Genomic DNA, 13,387 nt, shown 5'->3' on the forward strand with positions numbered 1-13,387 from the left:
AAAGGAACTGCTCAGGCAGAAGGGTGTCTGCCTAGATACAGAGCAGTACATCTATGGATAGAGTAGGACACGGGACCTAGGACTCCTGACTTTTATTCCCAGCTCATATGCCCACAGTGCGATAAAAAAATCCACGACACTAAGTCTCAGAGCCCAGGTCAGCTGATGCAGGCTCAGGGGGTTCAGGTTATAAAGTAGCAATGTTGACTTTCAGGTTTGGGTTGGAGCCTGGGCTCCGAGACCCTCCCCCCCTCACATGGTCTCAAAGCCCGGGCGCCAGCCCAAACGTCTACACTGCTATTTTACAGCCCCCCAGCCTGAGCCCTGCGTTAGCTGTCCCAGGCCAGCTGCAGTGTAGATCTACTCTCAGTGACTGTGAGAAAGTCACTCGACTGTTCTGTGCCTCAGTGTCCACATCTGTAAGCTGGAGACAATGACATATTTGATTTAGTGATTGTGAAACCTAATTAATGTCTGGGAAGTGCATGGAGACCTTTAAATGAAAGGGACTAGAGAAGGGCCACATGGTTTTAAAAAAAACCACACACACACGTGGGGGTGCAAAATAACTGAAATGAAAGGGCTCTTTAACCTAGCAGATAAAGGAGTAACGAGATCCAGAGGCTGGAAGCTGCAGCTACACACATTCGCACTGGAAATAAGGTGCACATTTTTAACAATAAGAGAAATGAACTATTGGAACAACTTACCTACAGGGGTGCTGGAACAATTTGTATAGTGGGGGTGCTGAGAGCCATTGAACCAAACTGTAAACCCCAGTATATGATGGAAACTACTTCCAGCCAGGGGGTGTGGCAGAACCCCCAGCACCTATTACCTATGGATGTTATGAATTCTCCATCAATTGAGGTCTGCCAGTCTAGACTGGATGGCTTCTAACTGATATGCCCGAGTTCCACCAGAAGTTCTGACCTCCTGCATCATCCAGGCCACACTAGAGAATCAGAATGGTCCCTTCTTGCCTTAAAAATCTATTAATGATCTCTCACATGAGAATATCTAGCTTAATAAAAATGTTACAAATCTATTAATCACTTTCCACAGAGGGTCTTGAAAGGTGAATACAATGGAGTAAACCTGTGTCTGTTTCATGTTTCCCAGAGCTCAAAATACCAGGATCTGTGAGGCAGCATCCCAGCTGAGGCTTCTGTCACCATGAGCAACACAAATTTTTTTTTCCTTGAGGACAACATCGTGTGCCCGATCTGCCTGGAGGTGTTCACAGACCCAGTCACCACTGCCTGTGGACACAACTTCTGCATGGACTGCTTGCAGGATTACTGGGACCATCAAGCTGTGATTGGGGAGTGTCCCTACTGTCCACAGTGCCGAGAACCCTTCAGCTCACGGCCTCGACTCCGCAAAAATATAAGCCTTGGAGAAATAGCAGAAAAGTTCACCCGGGAGGAGGCTCAGGCGACAGCCAAGCTTCCCCTGGCAGGTCCAAATGACATCCCTTGCGATCTCTGCTCCTCTAGGAAAGTGAAGTCCATCAAGTCCTGCCTGCAGTGCATGGCCTCCTTGTGCGAAAACCATACCCAGTTGCACTACGAAGACAAAACTTTCAGGAACCACCAGCTGCTGGAACCCATGGGTGACCTGAAAGCCAGACTATGCCAGAAGCACCACAAGCTGCAGGAGCTGTACTGTAGGACGGAGGGTGGGTTAGTTTGCTACACCTGCATCCGAGAGGAGCACAAGAACCATGACGCAATCCCACTACAGGAGGAGAGAGCCAGGAAAGTGGTAAGTATGGATGTCTCTCTTCCTCTGAGCCCAGACTAAGAGAGGGGGGGTTAATAAGGAAGAGGAGTGGGGCCCTCTAGAAAAGCAGATATCTAGGTCTAAAATAAAGACCTGCCTACACTGCATAAAAAGCATGGCAAGGAACCATTCTTTGGAACCCCTTGTGCTTGCAACACCTGTGCAAAGATTTGCACTCACACAAACCAGTCATCCCAGGACTCTGTTCATAATAATTAGTTACAACACCTGTGTCTGCTAAAGATCTGACATCTGGTTGAACCAGTACTAATGTGAAACTGTCCTGGTTCAGAGAGTTCTAACACCAGCCTACAGTGCAGTACTTCACTTTTGAAAATTACCCAGAAGCCCTTGTTTTCAGTCACAGTGCTGTGCATTATGGGATAGGTGTTTCAGGAATCCCCCAGAATGCACTGGTACAACCACTGTTGTAAGGTGCCCCGTGTGCGCAATGCGCCAAAATAATCAAACACATCACCATGCAGATGTGTAACCATCGCAAGGACAACCAACCCTGCAATAGTTTCTTCACTCACAGCCTGATACAACACCCACTGGACTCCATGGGATGACTATGGGTGCAATCATCAGCTATCAACGGTGCTATGCTGATTTTCCACATCGGAGGGTCTGGTCCATTGATTTCAATGAGAATTAGATCAAGTCTTTAGTGGAGAAACACCCTCTGTATAGTCAATTCCCAGTCTCCTTCCAGGGCAAGCAATTCCAGGGATATTAAAGTAGGTGGCTCTCTTGAGAGAGCAAGTAAATTTGTACCTGACTCCAGAGCAGCTGGTCTAAAATACCTGCAACAGGTTGCTAACTGAGTGGATCTGTCCCGTGATTTAAAATAATCTGGGATGCAGAATAGGAGACCTAAAATATTCCCTAGGAAAAACTGATCTAATCAGTCCATGCCTCTGTCTACCAGGGAGCACGTATGCCCGGCGACAAAGATTTTCAAAGGCACTGAAAGTCAATGGGAATTGGGCATCTACATGCCCTTGAACAACTCCCCATAAGATCCAGTCTCCAGCAGTGGCCACACCTGATGCGTCAGAAGAAGGCAAAACCTCTCTTTAGTGGACCTGGCCAACCGGGCAAAGACACACAGGGATGGAGGCTGCAGAACGCCTTCCTGGCTTCAGCAAGGAGTTCAGCTGACATGCTGAAGCATGAGATTTGAACACACACATCTTGTCATGAAACAAAAGCAACCACTCATATCAGATTCCCGACAGCCATTGCCTTCTCTGCGGAGATCTGATAGTGCTGGAGGGAAGGGGTCTTAGAACTGATGCCCACGTAGCCCTGTTATGGGCACCAGGAAGAGCCCATGGAATTGATAAGAGAGCTTTTGCTCAGTCATAAACATGTGGCAGAAACAGATTGTAACTCAGGATATTCTGCCTTTGCTCTTTTATATCTGTATTGTGGGCCAAGATCCTCAGCTAGTGTAAATTAGCACAGCTCCACTGCCATCAGGGAAGCTCTGCTGACTTGCAGCAGATGAGGAGCTGGTCCTGAGCACGTAGCAATAAATAGCCCAGTATCCCCCGAGGTGCAGGAGTTCCTCTGTCAGGTCTGTTTCTGGTTGTTTAGAAGTCAATCCGTGAGGAAACAGACAGAACAAAACTACTGAAGCCAAAGCAGGGCCATTTGTTGATCTGCTCCTTTGGAATAAAGTTAATTTGCAGTGAATCTGTCGTTTATAATAGCATCCAAGGAGAGGCTTGGCTAATGCGCCAGTTGGAACATTGGGTTTTTGAGAATCTGCAGGGGAGGGATAGCTCAGTGGTTTGAGCATTGGCCTGTTAAACCCAGGGTTGTGAGTTCAATCCTTGAGAGGGCCATTTAGGGATCTGAGGCAAAATCAGTACTTGGTCCTGCTAGTGAAGGCAGGGGGCTGGACTTGATGACCTTTCAAGGTCCCTTCCAGTTCTAGGAGACATTAAATTAAATTAATGGAGATAGGATAGGTTTGTAATCAGCAGGAAGTTGAGCCGAGAAATTGCCAGATGCCTTTCTGCAGTCATGCGCCCCAGGGCTGTGAGCTTGTTAGAGCTCAGACTAAGAAGGGTGAAGCCTGGGCAATATGTTCAGTAAGAGATGTTCCCTGCCTGCAAGAAGAGCACCTTTTGAATTCAAGGCCCTATAGGGGGTGTAGTGGTCTGCGCAGAAGGAGCTTTTTGCAGGACGAGGCCATGTTCTGTAAAGCACCGTGTGAATTGATCGTACATTTATTATAGTATCACTGTTAATCACACTTGGATGGGAGACCACCCAGGAAACCCAGGCTGCTACCAGAGGCTGTGAAGCTGGCATTCCTTCAAGGTTACTACTGAACCACCTCAGGAAGGTGTGTGGGTGTAGGACTATGTTGTTGAAAGTGCCGCCTCTCTGATGAGATGTAAATTCAAGGATTCCTTGTGGTCATGAAAGGCCTCATTTCATAAGAGTTAGGGACATTATACCTGTGTCCTGGCTAGGTTTTTTCTTTGACCAGTTACATTCACCCAATCTAAATACCCTCTCCAGTTTCAAGTGGACATGGTAATTTTCACTTTCCTACCTGACCTGTTGTGCAGTGTTAGCTGTGCACTGTTAAACGCTGCCCCATTCCACTCCAAAAGGCACTTAAGTGATTCATCAAGCTGGCCAGAAAATGGGCTTCCCCAGGAAATTTCAACTTTTCAGTGCAAAAAATATCAAAATCCAAAATATTTCAATCTGGAAATGCTGCTGCAATGCTTCATGGGAGTTGTAGTCTGGTTACTTCATGGCCGTATTCTCTTCTATGGGCCAGGCTCCCCAACCAGACTAAATTTCCCTTAATGCATCACAGTCTCCCCAATGTTGAGGAGGAGGCAGTGCATCATGGGAGTCCCGGGACCACAGGTGCATAATGGCAGCATGAAGCACCTACACAACCTCTCCCTTAAGGCACTGCTGGGGCATATCTGAATCAAAATATTTCAGTTTTCAAGCATTGATTTTTTTTTTTTTTAATTGAAAACCCCCTTTTTTATTCCATGGAAAGCTGGCATTTTTTTTAGTCAAAAACCAAGTTTGATGGAAGATTTTTGACCAGCCCTACTGATTTCTGCTTCTAAAATGCTTTGAAATGGAAGCACTATGCAAATGGAAAATAGGTATTAATAGATTTATGCTGCTTTACATTAGTTGAGGGTCTGGCCCATTAGCTGGATATTTTTGTTAGTGATTAGCAGATAACTCACTGACAATACGGATATGTAAATTATCTTCTTTAGGTTTCAGATTGAACACTCCCTTGATGAATGGGGGTAGCTGACAACTCAGAACTATTGTTATAGGCGGTCTCAGGTTCAGGACAACACTGCATCAGGTTACCAAGTCTTCCCAACCATCGGAACTTGATTTTTTTAAGTGAAAGCTGAGATTTGGGAGCACAATTCTTCAGTGAGCAGTGGCTTCTGCAGAGAATTTTGCATTTGTGTAGTCATGGAATGCTACATGTAGGGTGATGCTATATTTACAGTGAATGTAAATATGTTCATTCTTCCTTTCCCAGGTGGAGGCCAAGAGAGTACAAGCCAATGTGGAAAACCAGATCCTGATGATGGCATCAGACAGTCACAAACACAAAGGGAGGGTGATCTATCTCACGGTAAAACTGCTGCTTCCACTCTGAATACATTAGATTCAACATGAACCAAATTATTTCCCAAACATCAAACGGTCAAAGGGTCTTTAATATGATGGATCTTGAAACAAGAGCCACTGTATCACATGAGACCCAAAGATGGGGGAAGGGGGTCTTTACCCTCAGATGTACCTGGTATTAGAGTCTCTCTGTGTAACTGATCAAGCAAAGAAATGCCATTGAGTTGAGGGTCTGTGTACATTACAGAAAATATTGAAAGATTTTCCAAGGAAGGAACAAAGTTACTCCTTTTTATTATTGTTCATTTGTATCACCGTAGCCCCAACGGTGGCCCACAATCCACTGTGCTAGGGGCTCTACAAACACAACCAAAAGACAGTCCCTGTCCCAAGGAGCTTATGAGGTAGGATCCCAAAGGGGGTCAGATTCTGATCCCCTAACACGCTGAGGAGGCAATGGGAGCGATCCCCTTGCAGAGTGAGCTACTACTCAGCTTGAGCTAAGGGCAGCAAAATCTGCCCCAAGGTACTTTAACTATCCTTGTAGGGCAGACGCATTTTCCTCTCGTTATCCTATTTACTGAGCCAATCGCCCAGAACCTGCTTGGAGAGAGTGAGGGAGGCACTTTTTGGGAGTGCGTCAGCATGTCAGGTCTTGAATCCATGTGAGTCACAAAGATCAGTGACTGCAGTGTGTGTGTGTCCTTCCCACCCAGAAAGTGGTCAAGAACTCAAGAGACGAGGTGAACCAAAGCTTTGCGGAGATTATAAAGGAGATCAAACGAATGCAGGTGAAGGTGCTGGAGTTTTTGGACAAGGAGGAGAGAGCAGCCCTTGTCCAGCTGGGGAATTCCATTCAGCAAAAGCAAGGGAAGCTTGCTGACCTCAACAAGCAGAACCTCTGGCTGACAGACCTCCTTGACAATGCAAGTGACCAACAGTTCCTGCAGGTAGAGTTCACCCCTCCACCCTGTGACCACAGTAAACTGCACCCACCAGTATGGCCCGGTTGTCCTTGCGTAAGAGATCTGCCCCATGCTTAGCATCCACATCATCAACCACTGCTCCCTGCAGTTTACTTCTTGCCTGTAGCTGAAGTAGTGTAGTGGTGAATTTCCTATACCCACTTTTGGTGAGTAGAGGCTATGACTGGAGTAGCTGAGAAGGGCCTCACGGGCCGCTTTTCTGGATCATTCCTTACAGCACCTTCTGCTGGGAGAGGCTGGGGTGTGATTCCCAGCTTGAGGACCCTGCACATGGTAGCTTGAAGAGAACTGGCATGCTAATAAATTCCCACCACCCTGAGCATAAGCCTGGGGTCTCAGATGGGCATGTACTCAGAAAGCCCATCCCTGCCACTCATGTTGCCCCAGCAATGAGAGCTAGCGCAAGTATGTCTGAGCTGAGAATCATACCCCCACCTCCAGGTGCAGACATACCCTCAGATTAGAGTAGCTGTGAACACCCTGTAGCTTACTGCTGCACCGATTTTTATTGATCATTTTCACTTTATCAGCCAAGGAAACAGAACCATGTGGAGGAGTATCATAAGGGGAAATATTATGGTATGCAACCGTTATTCATCACAAACTAACATTAGTTACAGTATCATTTCTGCCCTCAGATGGATGTGAAGGGGTACAATTAACTTCAAATGCAGAAGATCGTCTATTTGCATTTGCTTTATTTTAGCTAAAGGCTGGCAGATTATACTTAGAGTCTTTAAACCAAGACTGGATAGCTTTCTAGAAGAGATGCTGCTGCTCAAACAGAAGGTGGGGCATTAGGCGGAAATTACTGGGAGAGGTTCTATGGCCTGTGTTATGCAAGAGGTCAGACTAGATACCAAAGACTCCTCTTCTGACCTTAATCTGTGAATCTATTATTAGTTGTATTAGAGGAGCACCTAGATGGGAGTCATCATACACCACCTAGCACCCCAGACACATAGAACGTGACAGCCCCTGCCACAGAAAACTTACAGGCCAAATAGTCAAGGAGTTATCCCCATTTTACAGATGGGAAACCAAGGCATGGAGAGCGTAAATGGCTTGCCCAAATTCACACAGAGTCTGCAGTACAGCAGAGATTGAACCCAAAACTCTGGAGTCCAACGATGCAAAATATTGAATTCATTACTAAACGTGTTTAAGATTGGCAGGTTCTGGTCTGGCCAAGAGAAAGACAGGTAACCAATACAAATCATCAGTCAGACACCACCAGGTTTTTGCAGAGCAACTGGGATGAAGGTAGGAACAAGAGAAACACACTAAACATATTTTACTGCAGGCTTTATATGGAAATCAACAGATGGGAATCTTCTAATAGGAACATGGTGCACCAAAAAGCTAAGCCATGTCATGCTGGGTAAACCAACATCTGCCTGGTTCTTAATTTAATAGGGTACAAAGTAGGGGCAGTTTTTTCCCACAATTCCATTTGGAGGTTTGGAACCCTCCTACAATCAAAGCAACACGACCGTAACCACCTTGCAAATGAATGAATTCCAAAGAGCCAGCCCCGTGGCTAGGGTAAATCAACATCACCCCCCACTGAAGCTAACAGAGCCAGGCCAAATTTCCCAAATCGAAAGAGGCTTAAAACGCACTTTGTTTTTAAGAAAACCTCTTTAGCTTTAGAAATAAATCGGACAGTGAGATAGTAACAAATTGGACCATCACAGTAGCCACATTGAGCTGTTAATGTTCTTGCTTACATGTGCTACTAATCCTTGCTTTAAGCGCAACTGTTTGTTTTTTCCAGACTGCATGCTTATGTTCTGAGGCAGTGGGGAACTTTTCTTAACACCAAAAACAAGTCAATGTTTCAGTGAAATCCAAGAGGATTTACTTGGATAACAAAGACTCCAGCAAAATGGAGGAAAGGATCTTGTCTGGCAGTTCGAGTGGCTGTAATTCTGTGATTTCATCCAAACAAGTCCTTCAGAAAGGGGCAATTCCACCCTGTGCCACGGCCTGTGCACTACTTAAACCCTATTTTGAGGGCATAAGGGGAACTTAAGTGGTGCATTGGCTGCAGAGTAGGGTCTCTGCACTGAGGCGAATGTCACCCAGCCCGGGGTCCCGGAACAATGTATATCATGGGGGTGCTGAGAGCTATTGAACCAAACTGTACACCCTGTATCTGATGGAAACCACTTCAAGCCAGGGGGTCCTCTTGACATGTACCCCTTCATACATACACCCTGGATCCTTCCTCAGAGCTGATTGGTGAGAGCACTGAGTTAGAAAAATTCATTATGGGCCAGATTCCAGTACGCTTACACCAGTTTAGGGTCTCATTACTCTCCAAGAAGTCCCTTTCACTCTGTGGAGTCCATGGAAGGAAGGGGATCAGGATCTCGCCCTGGGGCCTGGTTTCAATGAATGCTGAGGAGGTTTTAAACAAAAAAAATAAAACAAAAAAAAGTTTCTGCCCTGCTAGGAATTCCCAAAGCTCAAGAAGTTGGGAGCCTGCACCGAACCCATCGTCAGTCTGAAGTGCGAGGAGAGCTCAAGTTTTGTCAGCCTTAAACAGACTCTGGGTGACCTGAAGGCTCAGCTATCGATGGTTGGCCTCTGCTTCATCAATAAAATCCTCACGAAAGGTGAGTGAGCTTCTTCCATTGAGATCTGCATGTTTTTCCACCAAAGGGGGGATTTTCTGTGCAATGCATCCCCACGTTCCAGTTCCTTTGGATGGCTAGGAAAGCATCCTGCTTACTGATCTCCCAGCACACAGTCCTGGCCATGGCATAAACATTTTTAGTGGCTGAAATGGGGAATACCCCGCCCTCACCAGGTTTTTCAATGGGGAATTCTGTTTTGCCATTGACTATAGATCAGGATGGACATGGTCAGGACTCCAAAATATCCCCTGCCTCTCCAGTCTAGGGTGGTCACCATTTCCTCCCTTGAACTCCTCCTTCTCCTCCTCTCAAGAATGGCTGTGAACTTATATCTGGCTGGTCTAGACAATAGGTCAGTTGGCTCCCTCGATGCTGCTTTGCAGAGCATTCAGAGATAGCACCTATGCATCTAGCACCTCCAGCCTTCTATTGGGAGCCCAAATAGAGGCTCTTTATGGAGCAAGAGACTGGAAGATACATCTGATCAATAGTCTCTTGAATTGCTTAGCTACCTAGTCACCCACTGGCTTTGAGCAACTTTGTTCCCCATAATTTCATGTATCCAGTTTCAGGAGTACTAACCTCCAACTTCCATCACAGGGTTTTATTGAGGAGACTCTGAGCCTGTGAAGTCTCATCTCTCAGCTCTTGTTCCTACACTGAGTCCTATTGTTTCCCTCAGCTCACTTTCCCATTCAGTGCTCATGCTTTTGCCTGCAGAATGTGCTATCAGCCACCAGCGTCTTCCCATTAACTTCTAGATTGGGGCACTAGAAAGGGGGCTGGAGTCCAGGATGGGGGCTCCCTCCTTTAGCTCCAGTCAGAATGGACTGTCCCTCCAGTTCAGTCACAAGGACCAAATCCTCGACTGCTGTAAGTCAGAAGAGCTCCATTCACTTCAATAGGTCTATGACAATTTCCACCACTACCTCTACATACCATCCTCCAGTGGCTATCAGCTAACCTGGGGGTAGTTGGTGTTTTCTCCAGCCTGGCCAGCCCTAGCTTTATCGATCCTTTGCTGGCATTCACTCCTATTTATGCTTTACTGTTTCTAGTTCCCTTATCTGACATATGCAAACAGAAACTAACCTTTGACTGTTCCCAGCCACCACACTTGAGTCTCACTTAAAACTACAAGGAGTCTGGTGGCATCTTAAAGACTAACAGATTGTCCATCTGTTTGCATTTGGAGAGGAAGATGATGTCTGTCTGTATCTGTGCAAGTTTTTTGTTGAGGTTGATGGATTTCCACTCTATACGGCTAAATTTAGTGCCTTGCATGGTGTCAAGAATCAGGGGATAGCCGTGTTAGTCTGTATCTACAAAAACACGGCTACCCCCTGATTCTTGACACCATGCAAGGCACTAAATTTAGCCGTATGGAGTGGAAATCCATCAACCTCAACAATCTGTTAGTCTTTAAGGTGCCACCAGACTCCTTGTTGTTTTTGTAGATACAGACTAACACGGCTACCCCCTGTCACTTAAAACTGTGACCCCAGTGCTTAAAGTGTGAATCTCATTTCAGATAGCCAGCTGGGTATAAATCCTGCTGACTATGCCACTATGGCATTTTGGGGTGCAACCAGACTGGCAAGGGGTTGTGTCACCCCTGCCCTGCAACTTTAGAGGCTCTTAATGCTTTACTTCTGTAGCTCCCACCTGGGCTGGGGGTAACACCCTGAGTGTCTGTGTGTGACTGCAGCTAGCCAGCCTGTCTTCAGTCACATGCTGACTTCCACCAGGCTTATTTACCACTTGCAGGGGGACTCCACCACACTCCCAATCTCAGCCCTTCCCCAAAAATGTGTATTTTGTTCTGCACTGTCCAAGTCCTCTCCTGGGCAGTCCAGATAAAGGTTGGTTGTCCCTGTAAGGGACTAATATACAACTTGCTCCTTTCAAATGGAGTTACCCACACTGGATTAATTTTGATTAAAGAACAAAAACGTTTCTTTAACTACAGAGAGGTAGATTTTGAGTACAAGTAATAAGGCATTAAAGGCAAAAATGGTTACAAGAAACAGATAAAACGCTTCCTAGTACTAAACAGACTAGACGTGGTTCAAGGTGAAGTTCTTACCACAGGTTCCCAGTATCATTGCTTATCAAATTTCAGGTCAGGATTTGCCCCCAAAGTCCATAGGCTGTTTCTTTTGTATTCTTAGGTTGAAAAGAGATGGATAGGGAAAGAACTTGGGGTCTTTTTGCCCCTCACTTTTAGAGTTCAGTCACCCTTTGAAATGCATTTCCCTGAGTGTGACCCCTAGAGAAAGTTCTTTCCAGCCGAGCAATGAGACATGGAGTCGGGGGGAGGAATGGGTGGGGGAGGTTCATGCAGTTCCTTCTGTCCCCTCTGTTTGCTGAGATTCAGATTTTCTTTGTGGTCTTCCTTTTTCCTCACTGTCTGAGGACTGTATACAGCATACATGCAAACTGAGGTAAATACACACCTGTGGTTAAGACCTGCTTGACCAGTTTTATCTAATCAGGGCTAAGTGAATTTGAACATATGCTTTAACATTATACAGGGTGGATTTCATACCTTTACACACAACGTTGCTACATACATTTCATCATGAGGTTATCAAGCATTGAGTTATTAGTTTTCAAATGATACCTCAAGGTACATTTTGTGCAAAGATTATTACAGTAGTGTGTAGGATATGAATACGGGGGTGCACCCAGTCAGGGTCACACACAATAGGGATGGATTAATTTCACAAGGTTTCAGTTTGAATACGCATCCAAAGTCAGGTACTTTGTCCAAGCTTCTACTGCTAGAAATCTCAGGAGAACAAACTTAAACGGTTTCTGACCAGGCTGGGAAATACTGTAAGAACAGCTTCTCTTGTGGTATTTCAGGGTTTCTGGGTCCAGCTCTGGTCAGGAACACACACATGCAGAGACGTGTGAAAATGGGCCAGTTATCTTAACTGAACATTTTCCAACCTGTAGAACACTTCACTTTGGGAGAGGGATAAAGGTCCCAAGTGAAAGGTGGTGGCTTTTTACGCCCACCCCACCCATCTGATCCAAAGCTCACACATCCCCCTGCGCTTCCCAAACAGCATAAACCCCTGCTGTGTCTCTTTCAACTTACAGGAATAACAATGCAACTCTATGAGGTGATACCAGTGGATATGGACAGGAAGAGCCTCCTGAAATGTAGGTATTGGTACCACATTTGACCTTTCCCCTCCTCCCCCCAGTCTTCTTTTTCTGGATTCTGGGGAGGGTGTAATGTAACTGCTCGAGTTGAGTGTGTCCTCAACTGAAGGAACTCAGCGAGCTGGGGCGGCAAAAAAGCCAGAGCCGGCCCTGTCTGCCATAGAGGTGGTTGCAGCTAGAGTTTAGAGCTGCCTTGGCTCATACTATGACAGGGGCCAAACTAGCCCTCACCGTTACAGGAATCAATTCTACCCTATGTTCGTCGAAGCAGGAAACGTATAAGCGTCTTTCCAATCAGTTTACTAGTGGCATCTTGTTTAAACAATTGCAGACTAAAGCAAAGGTTGCCTGACCTTAAGTTTTACTGTTGATATCAGGAGATATTTCGGTATAGACGCAGAGTAACCATCAGGTCAAGTTTAACCCAAAATTTAGGTTTAATAAAAAAATAAAGAAAAATGAGTTTTACAGAAACTAGAAGTCAAACGCCATGTTTCTATGGATTTGTTTTGAAATTCTAATGGAAACAGGTTCCCTGGTTCTTGAAACTTAAGTGCCAATGCATTCTGGGATAAAACTGAACTTGAAATAGACTAGGAGCTGACTGGAAAAAAAGTGAAATTGACAACTATCTAAGCTGAGAGAAATGCAAAAAATAAAATGAGTATAGTAACAGGGGAGTTAGATTTTTAAAATTTATTTCAATTGTAATAATCTAAAGTTTGTGTAATATAAAGCAGGGGTATTTTTTAAAAAAACCTAACAATGTTCCTTTAATCATTAGTGTATTTTTGATGAGAGATCATGTTGTTAACAATATGGGCCTGCTTTTGAAATGTTATCTCTAATTTTGCAGGCATAATTGTCTGTTCCTATGTTTTTTTCCAACTGCAACTAATTGCAGGCATAAGTGATATGATTTAGTAGCCTAAGTACTTGATTTGTGGGCACAATAAAGTAACTGGATCTAGTCTATCATTTGCAACTGTACTTGCAGAATTACAGGCTGGGTTCAGGCTCATATTAAAAAAAAGTAGCGCTTTGTATTCAGAATAGAGCAAAGGGGTCTTCTTAAACTGGCTTAAAGCCAGGTAGCTTTGCCTAGTTTTAAGAATACCTGAGAAAGTACTTTTAAAAAAAAAAAAAAAAAAAAAA

The 13,387-nt window shown here is 45.1% G+C and overlaps 1 protein-coding gene across 1 annotated transcript in view; it reads left to right on the forward strand.

Moving 5' to 3' along the window:
* The first annotated feature begins 1,176 nt into the window (after window positions 1-1,176).
* LOC112116569 (E3 ubiquitin/ISG15 ligase TRIM25-like) overlaps window positions 1,177-13,387 on the forward strand; it is a 15,518-nt gene continuing 3,307 nt past the window's right edge. Inside the window, exons 1-5 of the mRNA XM_024214159.2 lie at window positions 1,177-1,767; window positions 5,339-5,434; window positions 6,147-6,380; window positions 8,875-9,037; window positions 12,167-12,229. Of these exons, the coding sequence (XP_024069927.1) occupies window positions 1,177-1,767; window positions 5,339-5,434; window positions 6,147-6,380; window positions 8,875-9,037; window positions 12,167-12,229 (1,147 nt within the window). The remainder of the gene's footprint in view (window positions 1,768-5,338; window positions 5,435-6,146; window positions 6,381-8,874; window positions 9,038-12,166; window positions 12,230-13,387) is intronic.

This window comes from Terrapene carolina, unplaced genomic scaffold (genome assembly GCF_002925995.2).
Source record: "Terrapene carolina triunguis isolate 2854851 unplaced genomic scaffold, T_m_triunguis-2.0 Scaffold192, whole genome shotgun sequence".
Taxonomy (NCBI): domain Eukaryota; kingdom Metazoa; phylum Chordata; order Testudines; family Emydidae; genus Terrapene; species Terrapene triunguis.